Source organism: Sus scrofa, chromosome 1 (genome assembly GCF_000003025.6).
Source record: "Sus scrofa isolate TJ Tabasco breed Duroc chromosome 1, Sscrofa11.1, whole genome shotgun sequence".
In the NCBI taxonomy this organism is placed as follows: Eukaryota; Metazoa; Chordata; class Mammalia; order Artiodactyla; family Suidae; genus Sus; species Sus scrofa.
In genome coordinates, this window is record NC_010443.5 from 145,567,996 (window position 1) to 145,585,026 (window position 17,031).

The 17,031-nt window shown below is 42.0% G+C and overlaps 1 protein-coding gene across 4 annotated transcripts in view; it reads left to right on the forward strand.

Annotated features, from left to right (window-relative positions):
• Nucleotides 1-17,031, forward strand: part of PCSK6 (proprotein convertase subtilisin/kexin type 6) — a 188,360-nt gene that overhangs the window by 59,338 nt on the left and 111,991 nt on the right. For all 4 annotated transcript variants that reach the window (XM_021098934.1, XM_021098945.1, XM_021098939.1 and 1 more), the window contains exons 3-6: nt 787-897; nt 1,401-1,544; nt 2,744-2,820; nt 4,694-4,782. In XM_021098934.1, the coding sequence (XP_020954593.1) occupies nt 787-897; nt 1,401-1,544; nt 2,744-2,820; nt 4,694-4,782 (421 nt within the window). The remainder of the gene's footprint in view (nt 1-786; nt 898-1,400; nt 1,545-2,743; nt 2,821-4,693; nt 4,783-17,031) is intronic.

The window sequence follows — 17,031 nt, forward strand, 5'->3', positions numbered from 1 at the left end:
AGATTGCAAAATGCCATCAGAGGGTGTTAAGAGCAGAATATCTCACTGTACGGTTTTATTTTCCATGGGAGTATCTATCAGTGGCAGTTTTAACTTATCTAGGACTTAGGCCTGGGTCTCGTTTCAGTGTCTAACCCCAAATTGTTGTTGAGCTCTTTGTGGCATTTCCAAGGAACCCGATGACTGGTGTTTTGTAGATGGATCACATTGGGGGGACAGGCAGTGATACTTCTTTCTAAGTATTTTGTCCCGTTGAACAAAGATTCCTTGAGCTCAGTTGCCACCCTTAGATGTGAGGCTCCAATGAGGCTGTGGAGCTCTCCTCCCTCAGGACAGTATGGGCAAGTCCAGGCTGAGAGTCTCAGGGTGTGCTTCTTGGCCCTTGGCCTTTGTGCCTTCATCATGCATGAGTCGCTCAGGAGGCTGCTCCAGCCTCAAGGGCCCGCCTGGGGTGAACAGCCTTGGCCTGCTCTCCAGGTCACCCAAACCACTGCTGCCACAGAGGCTCTGTCCTCTTCCTTCACTTTCTGTGCCTTGGGCCCCTCATTGCCTGGTGGGACCCCCAGCTGGAGCACAAATTTCTGAAAGCAAGGCCCGGGGACTCCCATCCTGCCCATCTGAGTCCCAGTGCAGAGCTGAGCCCCAGCAGATGTGTCCTTGGAATTTACTATCCAGGGCACCCAATCTGACACAGAACCTTTTGGACACCTTTGCGCCTACGATGAGGTCACATGAAATCAGGAGATTTTTTTTAAAACAAAGAGTAACTGCATTTCTCCCCGGTAGGTGAAATGGCTCCAACAACAAGAAGTTAAACGCAGGGTGAAGAGACAGGTGCGAAGTGACCCTCAGGCCCTTTATTTCAACGACCCCATTTGGTCCAACATGTGGTACATGGTGAGTAGGGCATGGGCCTCTCTGACCCTAGAGCATTTGCAGTGCTGTGTTGCTGAGATGGGTGAACTTCCCCCAACAAAGCTAAATGCTCACGACAGCTCCAAACAGATAGTTCGTTTGAGTGTAAAGCCTCTGCTTTAATGCTGTGCGGCACAAGCTTCCTTGTGAATTTTTCTTTAATTACGTGAAAAGTGGTGGGGGGGGGAGCCTTTGAGCAGGGAAATGGTTGGCTACCTGCTGGGTGAAGGAACCACAGGGTTGTCCCTGGACAGAGAACCCTGTAGGGCGGTGAAAGTCCTGGGGAAGTGATGGATGGATTGCTGGGTGCAGAGACAGTGGAGCCTTCCCTGTTGACTCTTCCCAGTCCTGCTCTGTCAGGCTTGGGGAAGCCGCTCCTCCACTCTCATGCATGGGCACAGGAGCACCTCTGCTGGGTTTGTGGGGACTGTCTGTCTGTGTCAGGCGTGTCCGTGCTGGGCGCTTTGTGTCTTCTGTGCATGCAGCATTGTGGCGATAAGAACAGTCGGTGCCGATCAGAAATGAATGTCCAGGCAGCGTGGAAGCGGGGCTACACGGGCAAAAACGTGGTGGTCACCATCCTTGATGATGGCATAGAGAGGAATCACCCCGACCTGGCCCCAAATTATGTAAGTCGAACTGGAACTGACATGCATAGACACTCAGCCACACTAGTCATTAAATAAGGACACATTTAAAAACAGTAAGACGCCTTCCCCTCTTATATCAGACCAGGTAGAAAACTGTGTTGGGAGGGCCGGTGAGCCCAACTCCCTTGCTCGCTGCCCCAGAGCCAGGGGTTTTGCAGAGTCCACATGTTTGAGGGGTCACACATACTTCTGGGAATGGATCTAAGAACCTCAGAAACATGTGCGTGGAGATGGCTGTCAATCAGATCAACATTAGCAATGTGAAATGGCAGGGTTAAGACATGGCCTTTGGACCCAAAATGCCTGGACTCCCATCCTGGCTCTGTGACTAATTAACTCTGAAACCTTGGACAAGTTGCTTAACGTCTCTATGCCTCTGTATCACCATCTTATTGAGGTTAATATCCCCGTGTTATTATTAGTATTGTTATTCAAGGATTAAATGGCTTCATGAATGTAAAGATGAGCCTGGCACACAGTAAATAAGAAATGCATTCGCTCTTCCAGTGCCTGACAATGGTTAGGTCAATCATCTTGTTTCTTTTTGATGGATAGTTATACAGCCCATAAAGATAACAGTTTTGAAGTCAACAACCTGGAGAGCTTTTATAATATGTTTTAAAAGGTGGCTATGAAATTATATGAATACTTTGATTATAAGTATATAAACAAAAGCATATGTACGAGAAATTTAAGATGAAGGAAAAACCCTGACACATGCTACCACATGGATGAACCTCGAAGACATGATCTAGGCGACAAAAGTACAGACACCCTTATGATTTCACTTATGTGAGGTCGCTAGAGTAGTGGAATTCATAGAGACAAAGTTGATGGTAGTTGCCAGGGGCTGGGTAGAGGGACTGGGGAGTTAAGTATTTAATTGGTGCAGAGTTTTGCAAGATGAAAAGAGGTCTGTGGACGGATGCTGGTGATGGCTGCAAACAATGCGGATGTACTTCAAGCCATTGGACTTCACACTTAAAAATGGTCACAGTGGTAAATTTTGGTGTGTGTATTTTATCACAATAAAAGCATGTATGTATGGTTATAGTTATAGTAAGAGAGTACCAAGTGTGTGTTTTTCTCTGTTTCCAAATGAGGCGTAAAAATAATTTAATACAGGGCTGTGACAGGCCGTGCCATTTCTTTTGAGTCATCAGGGTTTCATTTCTTAGGATTCCTATGCGAGCTATGACGTCAATGGAAACGATTACGACCCATCTCCACGATACGATGCCAGCAATGAGAATAAGTATGTCACTTTGTTGGCCCCTCCTTGCTTCCTCCCCTTTCCTTACAGAGTCACTCTTGAGTTGGCCCACAGTCGGGATCCTGGAAGAGTGACAGGGCTGTGGGCCACTCTTGGGCTGCCTGAGTGTGTCTGGGGCTGACCCAGGAGCCAGGCCCCCACAGCCCTTCGGGCCCAAGGCGCCCTTTCCTGAGGGGGCGTCAGGGAACAGTGGTTGTTTGACCAGCATTGTTCCTGTTTGCAACATTGTCGGCATATTTTAAAAGAATAACCCTTAAATCTAGCTGTCTCCACGGCCAGTGGTGTTCAGACAGCAGTTTGCTCTGCTGGAGCACATGGGTCCCATGCCTGAGCTTTTTGACTCTGTGGCCTCATGAGGGAGGTGGAAGGGAGATGGGTGATGCTGGCCAAATCAGGGCTCAGATCCTGGGCCTAGCTGTGGCCTTGAGCAGGCCAGGTAGCCTTGTGGAGTCTGTGTCTCAGAGATGTCTCATAGCCTGATGCTCCCCTCCTCCCAGGGCTGTGAGGGAGTGAGATGATGGGCAAGGAACACACAGGTGGGTGTTCAGTCAAAGATGCAAATGAAGGCAGGGGTCTGGAGAGCTTGGGTGCCTCATGGGCTGTACGTGGCAGCCCTGCAGCTGGAGTCTGGTTTCCCTAAACCTGGTCTCCCAGGGGTTTATGTGCTGTGTTCTGTTTGTCCTTCCTCTGTCAGCACACTCCATGCCCCAGGCTCTTCCCATGCTTCCAAAAATACTTAGAGGGAAAGAACAAAAGTTCTTTCTTCCTTCTCCACTGTTGACACGATGCCAAGATGGGTCTCCCTCCACGGTATTATAGGTTCCCATTGATTTGATTCTGAGGTTCAAGTACCGGTGCCCACACAGCGCAAGCAGGGAGCCTGGGCCAGCTTGATGGGTCAACACATTAGACCTCAGAGGCCTCAGGCCCGGGGCTGCTTTTCCTGCCTCATGTCCCAAGGTGCCCTTCCTGCTTAGCAGCGAAAGCCAGGGTGCAGTGGGAAGGGAGGAACAATCCAGACACCATGCAGTGACTGGCGAAGATGTGGAATTGAATCCGCAGTGAGATGCTGGGCTCCGTGGCTCTGGAACAGCCCTGGCCGTGCACGAGGTCCAGAGGAGGACAGCTGGCTACCTCCCGAGGGCTAATGCACGGGCCTGGACAATTGTTAAAGGCGGTTTTAAATTTGAATCAATGACTCAAATCCCCTGGTGACTCTTCTCAAAGATGTGCTATTTAAACTTGTCCATGCTTTGGCCTCTGCTGGAAGAATTGACTTGATGCAGTATGTAGCAGAATTGGGTGATTGCTGAGGAAAGCGGCTTATTTTTCTGGCAGCCTCTTCCTAGTCCTTTATTGCTGTCGAGAGTTCAGCCCAGAGCGCTGTTCCTCAGTGCCTGCTCAGGTGGCCGTGGAAAGGGCAGAAGGCTGCCCGTGGTGGGCATGGGGAGGGAGGGACACAGGGGACCTACATCCTCATCGGTTCTTATCTCAGCTTGTCAAACAGGCAGGCGTCCGCGCTGCACTGTCAGTCTCAGGAGCACAGATGCTGGGTAGAGGGCAGCACGGGCCGACACGGGGATGGCACCATGGCTGCTGTCATCTGCAGGGCAGAGGGAAGGCTTTGCCAGCCTTCGGGGGCGGGGCAGATAGGATGGCCCAGGGCCAAGCAGAGCCCCCTGGTTGCTCCTCCCAGGGCAGTCATTAGAGGAAGAGAAAGGATGCCAGAAAGGGGTTTCTGCATCATTCCCGGCTTAGGGGTGACCAACTTGTCTTGCAGGAGACCTGAGCAGGGCACTGAATCCGCTACAGAGTGCCACGCTGAGTCCTAACTTCATCTTTTCCTTTGCCTCAGACACGGTACTCGTTGTGCAGGAGAGGTCGCCGCTTCAGCCAACAACTCTTACTGCATCGTGGGCATTGCATACAACGCAAAAATAGGAGGTAAGGCCCAGGAGCGTGCCACCCGGGGGCTTGGGCCTGGGTCAGGGGAGCCAGATATGTCCCTTCCGCAAGTCTCCCCAGCTTCACTCCTGTTGGCCTTAGCATCCAGGTCAGACCCTGAGCCTGACCTCATGCTGGCTGGAGGCGTGGAGGTGGAGCCATTGCTCACTATTGTGCTTGAAAAGCTTTTGTGGGTCCTGCTAGTCTGTCTGCTGAATCACCTCTGTCTACCTGACCACTCCTCCTAAGAGGCTGTGTAGGTCCCCTCCTGCTGCTTGCCCTGTGGTAGCTCCCTGTCACTTAGCCAGTGACGTTTATGGTTTTTCCCTAGGACAAAAGCCTTTCCTTGGCCCCGACTCCCCCTCAAACCTGCTGGTCCACTGCTCCTGCCTTGGCCCTTGGCTTTAGCCAGAAGTCGTTTGTCATAATGTCCCCCAGACATGCCTGGTCTCCCTTATATATGTCTGGGCTGGTAGCCTTCCCATCACCCCAAAACTTTCTCCTGGCCTCTCCATTAGGCTCAGTCCACCCATGCCTTATGGCCACTCATGCCCACTGTGCTCTATGGAGCACTCCCTGAATCCAGATGTGTCCCATCTTGTTTGCCCAGGGGTCAGCCTTCCAGGTCCCTATAAGAAGCACTGCCTAACCCCAGGTGTCTCTGGCTCTGCTGTTTAGTTTCTCCATTTGTGTCAGGCTTTTTTTGTTAGGATGGAGCTTTAGCGCAGAGAGTCACATGTCTCCCTGCCCTTCCCCAATCCTGGCGGATTGACAGCTCAAACTGGCGGTCAGCAAGTCCTCTGCAATGCCCATTAGCTGCACATCACTGAGCTGGCACTGAGCAGGTGTGTGCGGGGCCTGAATGGCCCTCCACTGCCCAGACAGCCTCGGAGCACTGCCATCCTCAGCTGGGGCTCTGGTCTGAGTCTGGAGGTGCCCGCACTCACTCTGATGGCCCTGTGGCAATGCCGCCTTCCCACGGTGCAGTCTTCTCTGCCACTTTGCCTTTGTGGAAGTTGCTGTAGCTCCCTCACCTCCACCATGAGCAGCACAGGGTGGGGAAATTGGGCCAGGGCTTCTTCAGATCATCTGGTTCTTGGGAAACTTCTGGAGTTTTGAAAACTAGGTCCCCAGCTTTTACTTAATTCAGAATCTCTTCCTGCCCTTTCCCTTGGAAATCTTCCAAGTGGTTGGGATTTGTTATTCTGGGACAGTATTAACCACCAGGGTGGGTTCTGCAAAGCAGAACAGGAGACTTCACCTGGCCTCACTCCTTCGTTGATAGTTCTTTTACGTTGAGATGTATAAGTTCTCCCTGAAGCTTTTGATGAGTGAAGACCCATAAGCAGTCTCCCTGGCTTACATGGGTACAAATTCCATTCCCACCCACTGGCTCTGTGTCCTTGGATGACAGGTATCAACTCTCTGCACCTATGAGGGAAGAATGAGGATAATGCAGCCATCTCCCCAGCTCTGTTAACTTGATAAAGTCATAAGCCATGTGTGAAATCTGTAGGGAGCCTTTAAGCAGCTCCATCCCTCCTGCTGAAACTCTCAGGCAGAATAAAAATGTTTTGTGTTGTTTTGAGTGAGGGGTAGACCCCACCTTTGGGATTGTGTGGGCCTTGGCGCCTGAAGTCCCTGGACTGGCAGCATTGACATTGTCTGGGAAATACAGAATTCTAGACCCCACTGCAGATCTGCTGAGTCAGAATCTGCCTTATAACTCGATCCCTTGAGGGTGTGACAACAAATAGCAATTTGAGAAGTGCTAGAGAACGCTGATATCAGATAGGTAGGTGACATCTACATCATGGACTGTGATAAGTCAGTAAAGTAACAAAGCTAAAGGACTTATGGAGAAAGTACACAATGAATATGGTTTGTTCTCACTAGATTTGCTCTATACTCATTGGAAAATTGTATATCCGAATTTACCAAGTTCTGGAGAAGGCACATCTACTGCCAGGGATTGGGAACAGGAATATTTTTAAATTATTACATTTAGTATTTTTTTTAGCATGCACTGCATGTATAACGCTATGGTAACCACTACGTGAAAGAATAAAGAGATCACAGACAATTTAGGACCTCCAAGAGCTCAGCATGTCTTGAGGATGAATGGTGCTAACACAAAAGACAGGACCAAGTACTGAAATGACAGAGGCAGACAGGAGGCCCCAAGAGTGGTAGGGCCAGCACTCAGGGAGGCATATGATGGCCTTGGCAGTGGAGATTTGGCTGGGAATGGAGGAAGCACAGAGGAAACACTAGTGCATGTAGCATGGAGCGTGCTGTATAAGGATAGGGACATGGAGAGACCAGTGTGGGCTTGAAGTTGGCATTGACCCAGGAAACCTGTGACAGCCACATCTCCAAAGCTGCTTCACACAGCCTCAGTCTCTCCATAGAAGCAGCTACTCCTCTTCCTGCTCCTCCCTCCAAGCCTACCCATGCTCAGGGCAACCTTCAGGCACTTCTGACATAGCCTCCCTCCAACTGCTGGCACAGAGCAGAGGATTTGTCTGAGATGCCCCTGGTGTGACCATGAGCTCTACCTTTTTGTATCCTTTTTATTTTTAAAGTTGTTGTTCAAGCGATTAAAATGTATATCCCAATTTGTTCCGATTTCTATGGAATATTTTACCACTTAATGTTTAAGATAGGAACCTGAAACAGATTATTGGAATTCACGCTCACTGTTGTCCTTTAAGCTGTTGTTTTTATGTTCTACTTCAGATAATATAAACTCAATATTTATTCTTGCTTTAAACAGTTGGCCTTAAAGGAGAAATGTACTGACCTACATATTTACCATTCCCAGTGCTCTTCCTTACTTTCTAGCTTCATATTTCTCTCTGGTTTCAATTTTTCTTCAGCCCAAGAATTTCTTTTATTATTTCTTAAAGTGCACTTTACTATACCTTAAAGTGAAAGATGAGAAATCATTGCAGCTTTCATCAGAAATTAATCTAAATTTCATCTTCATTTTTGAAAGAAATTTCGCTGAACATAGAATTCTAAGGTGACACGGTTTTCTTTGGTCCTTTAAAGATGTTGTTCCATCGCCTTCAGCATCCATTGCTTCTGGTGATAAATTAGTGGAAATTCTTATTTGTTCTTCTGGCTACTTTTATATATATATATATATATTTTTTTTTTTCTATCTGTGCTGTGTCTGTGACTATAATAATCCCTTGATGTAATTCTTTTCATATTTATTCATCTTGGAGTTTTCTGTGCTTCCTAGCAGGTGGTTCTTTTTTTACAATCCTTTTTCTCTCTCCTCTTTTTAATAGTTGTTAGTTTGCTTGACATACCTCACAGGTAGAGGCTGTGTTCATTTTTAAAAATCTTTTTTTCTCAGTATGCTTCAAATTTTATTATTTCTTTTGCCTTATATTCAGGTTCACTAATCCTTTTTTGTTGATGTTGTGTCCAATCTGTTGTTGATATCATCCAATGATTTTTTTGTTTTCTTTTCTACTCAGATATTGTGCTTTCTGCTCTATGATATCCATTTAGCTCTTTTTTTTTTTACTATTTCCAAATCTTTCCTGTGATTCCTCTTCTTTTCACCCATTACACCTATATTTTATTTTAGACTTTTAAACATATGTTTATGAGAATTTATATTTACTTTATAGATTTATGAAGTTTTGAGATGTATAGATTTATATTTACTTTATAGTCTTTTGTACTAATTTCAATAGCTAGGTCATTTTTGAATATATTTTTTATTGAAGTATAGTTAATTTGCAGTATTTCAGGTGTACAGAAAAGTGATTCAGATATCCTTCTCCCTCTTTCTCCCTCTGTGTGTGTGTGTGTATAATTAACTTTAATTCCCTATGCTATACAGTAGGTCCTTGTTGTTTATCTATTTTATATGTAGTAATTTGTATCTGTTAATCCCATATTTCCAATTTTAAGTCAAAGACAGATATCATATGATATCACTTATATGTGAAATCTTAAAAAAAAAGGATGCAAATGAACTTATTTGCAAAACAGAAGCAGACTTACAAAATAGAAGACAAACTAATGGTTACCAGAGGGGAAAGGGGAACGGGAGGGATAAATCGGGAATGTGGTTATGCTTCTAATCATTGATTTTTCTTTTTATAATGTGCAGCATATTCGTGTTTCTTTGCACATGTCAATTAATTTTTTATTGTGCACTGGACATTGTATGCTATATTGTAGGGATTCTTGATTCTGTTATCCTTGAATACTCTTGAGTTTTGTTCTTGTAGTCAGTTCAGTTTGAACTTGTGGAGGCTTGATTTTTTTTTATTTTTTTATGATTGATCTCTTTCTAATTTACCCTTGGACTTAAGAGAATATCCTTTAGCCCAAGCACATAATCTTTACTGTTAGATAGTGTGGCCCTCATGGTATTTCAGTGGAGAGACTGAAGTGTTTAAGCTGCACCTCTAACTTGGCAAGACTCAAATTCCAAACAGACTTTTCTGCAAAGGGCAGCAGCTGGGAGATTTGCACACTCATTCAGCCTCCATCTATTCTTTTCCTTCTGTACTTCTTAGAGACTTGCCCAAGCATATTTAATCCAGGGGCTTGAGGGGATTTTATGTATGTCCTCTTCTGTAGCTCTCCTCCTTCTAGGATTTCCCTCAATTTCCAGCTGCTCTAAGAGTCCTAGACTCCATCCCATGACTCCCCAGGAGAGTAAGATTATATTTTCCTGTTTGAGTTATGGCTTCTCTGAATCAAGAGAAATGTGGAATTCCCTCAGAAGAAAAATCATATCAACTTGGGTCATACCCAGTATGATTTCTCTTTTAAAACTAAATCGCCTTCTTCTACCTTCTTCTGGTTCCTTTCTAGTGCCCTTACAGAGCTGTGTTTTTTTCTTAAATAAGTATTTAGTTCAGAGTTTATAATTATTATTTTTAGAAGAGTTAGTGTGGTAGAAGCTACTCCACTTCTACTGGAATTAAATAATGTGGTTTCCAATTCTTTACCAAATAACAAACATTTGTTATTTAGTACAGATAGTGGTGTAATTGAGTGATTCTGGCTCAGGGTCACATGAGAATGGCTGTGACTGTGGTCTGAAGGCTTGACTAGGGCTGGAGTATCCACTTCTAAGATGAGTTTCTTATTTGGTTGTTGGCTAGAGTCCTCAGTTCCTTTCTGGATGTTGGCAGGAGGCCTTGATTCATCATCATGTGTCCCTCTCCCTAGGGTTTTTAGAGTGTCCCTGTAACATGGCATCTAGCTTCTCTCATTGTGTGTGATTCAAAGAGAGAACAAGAGGAAGCAGCAATGTTTTTATGACTTAGTCTTAGAAGTCACCTACCATCACTTTAGTCATACTCTATTTAGGAATGACTCCAACATACACTCAAGGGAAAAGAAATTAGGCTGCACCTTTTGAATGGCAACATGTCAAAGAAATGTGGATGTCATTTAAAATCAGCTAAGATGGGCTCCTAAAAATTTGACTACATATTTACGTGAATGAATTTTCTACCAAATTTCTTTGTAAAATTGCATGTTTCTTACATGTTTTATCACATAAAAAAAGATCTAATGAAAGTAGTGGAACTGTCCAAATTGTATCTTTAAAATAATATTCTTGGAGTTCCCATTGTGGCACAACAGAAACAAATCCAACTAGTATCCATGAGGATGCAGGTCCGATCCCTAGCCTTATTCAGTGGGTTAAGGATCCAGTGTTGTTGTGAGCTGTGGTGTAGGTCACAGATATGGCTTGGATCCTGTGTTGCAAATGCTGGCAGCTGTAGCTCCGATTCAACCCCTAGCCTGGGAACTTCCATATGCCCTGAGTGTGGCCCTAAAAAAAAGCAAAAAAAAAAAAAAGTATATATATATATATATTCTTGCAAGAACATTACTGATAAGTCAACTCCAATATTTAGTGCTTTATCAAAATACAGAGAGGACAAAGAAAGTAAAATATCATCTGGATCCTGGTAAAAATAGAAATAATTAGTACTTACTGAGTTCTTGCTAGATAATAGGCAGTGATCTAAGGTATCTATTTTTTTTTTCTTTCTTTTTAGGGCCACATCTGTGGCGTATGGAAGTTCGCAGGCTAGGGGTTGAATCTGAGCTGCAGCTGCCGGCCTACAACACAGCCACAGCAACACCAATGCGGAATCAGAGCCACATCTGTGACCTACACTGCAGCTTGCAGCAACGCCAGATCCTTAACCCACTGAGCGAGGCCTGGGCTTGAACCCACATCCTCATGGTTCCTAGTCATGTTCTTAACCTACTGAGCCATAATGGGGACTCCATAAGGTCTCTATATGTATATAATCTCTACAAATGAGGGCCAAAAAGTTTAAGCAACCTGCCAAAGATCAAACTAAGCTGACTCCAGGCCCCAGCTCTTAACCTCTTTAACAGAAATCTTTAATTTGTATACAAAGTGAGGATGGATGGATAGATGGATGGACAATATTATTTCTTTAACATTTTTTTATTTTAAATGATTTTTATTTTTTCCATTAGAGTTTGTTTACAGTGTTCTGTCAGTTTTCTACTGTACAGCAAGGTGGCCCAGTCACACATACAAATATACATTCTTTTTCTCACATTATCCTCCATCATCCTCCATCATAAGTGAGTATATATAGTTCCCTGTGCTATACAGCAGGATCTCGTTGCTTATCCACTCCAGAGGCAATAGTTTGCATCTGTTAACCACAGATCCTCCGTCCATCCCACTCCCTCCTCCTCCCGCTATTTCTTTAACATTTGATCATACTGTGCAGATGGTTCCTGACATATGATGGTGTGACTTATGATTTTTCAGCTTTGCCATGGTGTGAAAGTGATCCATATTCTGTAGAAAGCCTACTTTGAATTTTGATCTTTTCTTGGACTCATGGTATGTAATGCCACACTCTCCCATGGTGGTGGGCAGTGGCAGCAGCCCCAGCTCCCAGTCAGCCACACAATCACAAAGGTAAACAACCGATACACTTAAAACCAGTCTGTTTTCACTTTCAGGACAGTGTTGAGACATTCAACACTTTATTATAAAGTAGGCTTTGTGGGTTTTTTGTTTGTTTGTTTGTTTGTCTTTTTGCCTTTTCTTGAGCCTCTCCTGCGGCGTATGGAGGCTCCCAGGATAGGGGTCGAATTGGAGCTGTAGCCGCCAGCCTACACCACAGCCACAGCAACACGGGATCCAAGCTGTGTCTGCAAACTACACCACAGCTCATGGCAACGCTGGATCCTTCACCCACTGAGCAAGGGCAGGAATCGACCCTGTAACCTCATAGTTCCTAGTCAGATTCGTTAACCACTGCGCCACGACGGGAACTCCAATATAGGCTTTTAGATGATTTTGCCCAACCGTAGGCTAATGTAAGTGTTCAGAGCACATTTAAGGGACACTGGGCTAATCTATGATGTTTGTATGGTAGATATATCAAATGCATTTTTGGCTTAACCATATTTTCAACTTATGATGGGTTTATTAGGATGTAAGCCTGTCATAAGTACAGGAAGACCTGCACCTGTTTTTAGTAAAATACAGTAAGTTTAATTTTATGCAAACTTAACATAAGAGAATCTAAGTCAAAGTGAATATTGCTGAATTTCAGATTAATTTTATGTTTAATTTTGTTGAAACATTTAACTTTATACTCTATTTTATTTATGTGAACTTTACTGATGAAAAAGAAACAAGTTTACAAGGAAGAAATTGCTGAACTTCACATAAATATTTCCTATAATGAGGTATTTTCTCAAATATCCCTCTAAGGTTATTATAAAAACAAAACCCCAAGAATATGACAGTCTTTAAGAGGCCAGAGTTACTTTTTATTTTAAGTTACATGTTTCCCTTATTGACTAACGCTGAATTCAGTTTGTTCTCACTTCTTCACCCCATTCCTCAATTTTAGGGTATTTCTTTTTGTGCTGTTTTGACATTGTCAGGGTTCAATATTAACCGTCTGTCACTGTAATTCTCACAGTTTTTTGGTCTTGGTCACCACCATCATTTTCAGTAATACCTTTTTCCTTCATGAGTTATTTGATTCATCTCTTAATTCACTGAATTTCACCACCAAGTAACTTTTTTAAGAAAGACCAACAGGTGCTGTTTTCTTTCATCTTTGAGAAGTTCTGAGGTTGCCTTTACACTTGAATTATATCTGTTATGTGTTATATCCTGATAGGATTTGGTAAACATCACCTGTTTGTCTTCTGAATTCACTCCTGCTTGGAAAAGTTTGAGGCCAGCCTATTTTTTTCCTTTTGTAGGTGACTTGACTTTTTGGCTTGGATAGGATTCTTCCTTTATCCTTGAAGTCCAGTTACTTCGCTGGGCCACCTCTGGCTAAGGACCATTCTGTCGCAGCTCTTGTTGAGATTCAGTATACTTGAAAAGATCTGGGTGTCTATAAATTTCAGACAAAGTTTCTTCTGCCATGACATTTGACTATTTTCATTTACATGTGTTCAGTTCTATGCTTTATGCGCACCATTTACACATGTATTAGGTTTCTATTTCCTGACTTCCGTATCTCTTTCTAATCATATTTAACTTAATTTCTTTTCTATTTTTCCTCCGTTTTTCTCATGCTTGTCTTCCACGTCTTTGACAGTTTTCCCAGTGCCTTTTTTCCTAGGGAGAACTCTCATATGGCTTTCATTTCTAAAATTATATAATTTCCTTCTTTTTTTTTCCTGAGGATGAACACACTTTGGGCCTCTTTTTATTTTTTTTTTATTGTTATTATAGTTGATTTACAGTGTTCTGTCAATTTCTGCTGTACAGCAAAGTGACCCAGCCATACATAAGTATACAGTATTTTCTCATATTATTTTCCATCATGTTCTATCACAAGTGATTAGATATATTCTGTGCTATACAGCAACCCCATTGCTTATCCATTTGGGCCTCTTTCTTTTGTCTTGTAATCTCTTCACTGAATCCTCATATCTCTTTGAGCTTTTGCTACAGAGGGAGGCCATTTTTTCCTTAAATTTGGGGTAATATGGAGAAATGCTTACACTTTTCATTATTTTCCTATACTTGTTATGCCCCTGTTTCACATATTTTTTTGCAGCATTTTGTATAGGTATTTAATTATTATTAGTGGCTGGCCAGTAAGATGCTAAAATATTGGAAGGGAGAGAAGCAGGGAGTGAGCTGGGATGTAGGCATTGTGGACCCAGACCTTCTCTTCTGCCAGTTCAGTAGCTCTAAGAGATTCCCCCCGCCCCCACCCGTGATTTAGCACTGATTCATTATATGCTGACACAGCAGGGATGGGGGCAGAGCTGACTGTCACTTTTTCTCCTGCAGCAAATCATGCCACAAAAACTACCTGTTCTTGGAAAGATGGTGTATCTGTATGATTCCTGGACAGATGTCACTGTTTCTAAAATACTAGACATTTAGGTTGGCTTTTCATTTTTGCCATAAAAGCAATGCAGTGTGACAAAGAAACAAACTCTGGGTCCATGCCCCAGTCATATAGCCCTCAGGTGCATCACTGCTTTGTGGAGAAATTATACACCCTTGCGAATCATAGAGGCGTGTGCCATTTTCTTTGCGTAGAGAATGGAGTACTTCTACATGTTTAACTAGAAGTCCTGAAAGAGAAATTTTAATTTTTTTTAAGTTGTAGAGCTGTGCGTTGAATGATATTTGGCCCGTTCTCTATGTAGTATTTCAATAAAAATCCGTTTAAATTTTTTATGATATCAGATTTGTTAATTTTGCTTTATGACTCTTGGGCCTTGGATCTTGCTTAGAAAAGCCCAAGATAATACATCTATGCTACATTCCATCTAAAAACTTAGCTTTAGAAGAATAGTTCATCATAAAGCTTTTATGGTTTTGTCTTTTTAATCCATGTAGAATTGATTTCTATGAATGTTGTGAAGGAGAAATCTAACATTTTTCTACAGAAGTAACATTTAGTGATCTCTGCATGTCTCTGTACCACTGTTTCACATACTAAATTCCCCTATATATACTGGATCTTCCATTATGTTTCATTAGTCTATTTGCTTTTAATTCCTAAATAATATCTCATTTTTAATTATGGTTTAAGAGGATTTTTTGATAACTTATAGGATAAATTTTCTCTTAAGGTTCTTTTTCAAAAATTTCTTGGCTATTCTTGCACATTTTCTCTTTCAGATGAACTTGAGAATCTACTTATCAAGTTCCATTAAAAAATCCTGTTGGGATTTTGATTGGGATTGCATGGAAATTATAGCTTAATTGGGGGAGAATTGACATCTTTACAATATTGAGTCTTCCCACCCAGGAACGTGGTATGTTTTTATTTAATCAGGTCTTCTTTGACATCCTTTAAAATAGTTATTACTGTCTTCATATCAATCTTACACATTTCTTATTAGGATTATATCTAGGTTAATTTCTTAATTATATTTCTAATTGGTTATTAGTGAAATGGATATAGAAAAACTTTATTTTTATGCATAGGTTTTTTGTATCTAGCCATCTTAATGAGCTCTATTGGTGCTATTATTTTTTATTCTCTTTGCTTTTCTAGACAGGTATAAAGAAAAGCTATTTGTAAATATAATGGTGGCTTTTTAATCTTTTTAATATTAGTAACTGTCATTTCTTTTTCATGTCTTATTTCAATATATAGGAACTCTTGATGAATATTAAATAGTAGTTGTTTATAGATTTGGTTGTTTTATTTCTGATATATACAGGAGGATTCCTAGTGTTATACCATTTGTAGATATCTTCTGTAGGTTTCCTGTAGTTACTCTTTACTAAATTAAGGGAATTTTTATATTCCTAGATTTCAAGAGTTTTGATCAGGAATGGATGTTGAATTTTATTACATGCTTTTTAAAAAGCATTTCTAAGTTAATTTTATTGCTTTTCAACTTTACTATTTAATCTATTTAATGTAGTAAATTGCAGTAATAGATTTCCTAACATTCCTAACATTGGAAATTTCATCCTTCCATTCTTGGAATAAATTCCCTTTGATTATGAGTATTGTGCTTTTTTTTTTTTTTTTTTTTTTTTAAGGGCCACACCTGCAGCATATGGAAATTCCTGGGCTAGGGGTTGAATCAGAGCTGTAGCTGCTGGCCTACGCCGCAGCCAAAGCAACTACAGGATCCTAGCTGCATCTGTAACCTACACCACAGCTCATGGCAATGCCAGATCCTTATCCCACTGAGTGGGGCCAGGGATTGAACCCTCATCCTCATGGATACTAGTCAGGTTCCTAATCCGCTGTGCCACAACAGGATCTCCGAGTATTGCTTTTTTAATACACTGCTGCATCCAATTGTTAATATTTAATGCACAGCTTTTGCATCTTTATTTATAATATAGATTGAACTACAGTTGCTATTTTTTGTAATGTCCCTCACCAGTCTGGGTATCAGGATCATGCTGGTTTTGTAGAATGAGTTAGGAATCTTTCTTTTGTTGTGCTCTGAAACAGTTCATGTACTGTGGACATTGCCTGTTTTTTGAAATGTCGTTAGAGCTTATTAATCAATCTGACCAGACATGGTGACTCTTAAAAGGCTAGGTGTGTTCAGGCTTTCTTTTTCTCCTTGAAGGAATTTTGGGAGTTAAATGTTCCTAGAAAATCCTCAATTTCTCCAATCTTCAAATATATGACATATAAATTTTATACCATATTTTCATAATCAAAAATATATCCTCCACATTACTAGTTATAATTGTTTGTAATCTTATTTGTGGATCTTTTTTTCCTTGCTCAAACTTATGAAAAACTTACTGATTCCTATAAAATTGGTTTTTCAAAAAACTAGATTTTTTTAAAAATTGAAATACAGTTGACATACATTATACTAGTTTCAGGTGTACAGCATAATGATTAGTATTTGTATACACTGTGAAATAATCGCAGTAAGTCTAGTTACCATCTGTCACCCGACAAAGTGATGAAATATTTTTTCTCGTGGTGAGAACTTTTGTGATTTATTTTCGTAGCAGTTTCAAATTTCTGGTACAGTATTATTGACTGTATTCACTGTTCTGTACATTACATGCCCGTGACTTATTTAAACTTCCTGTAACTGAAAGTTTGTACCTCTTGATCCCCTGCACCCATTTTATCCACCCCGCCCATCTGTTTTCTGTACAGTAATGCCCCCTTATCTGTGGTTTTGCTTTCTGTGGTGTCAGTCACCTGCAGCCAACTGTATCCTGAAATGCTCCATGGGAAAGTCCGGAAATCAACAATTTCTAAGTTTTAAATTGCA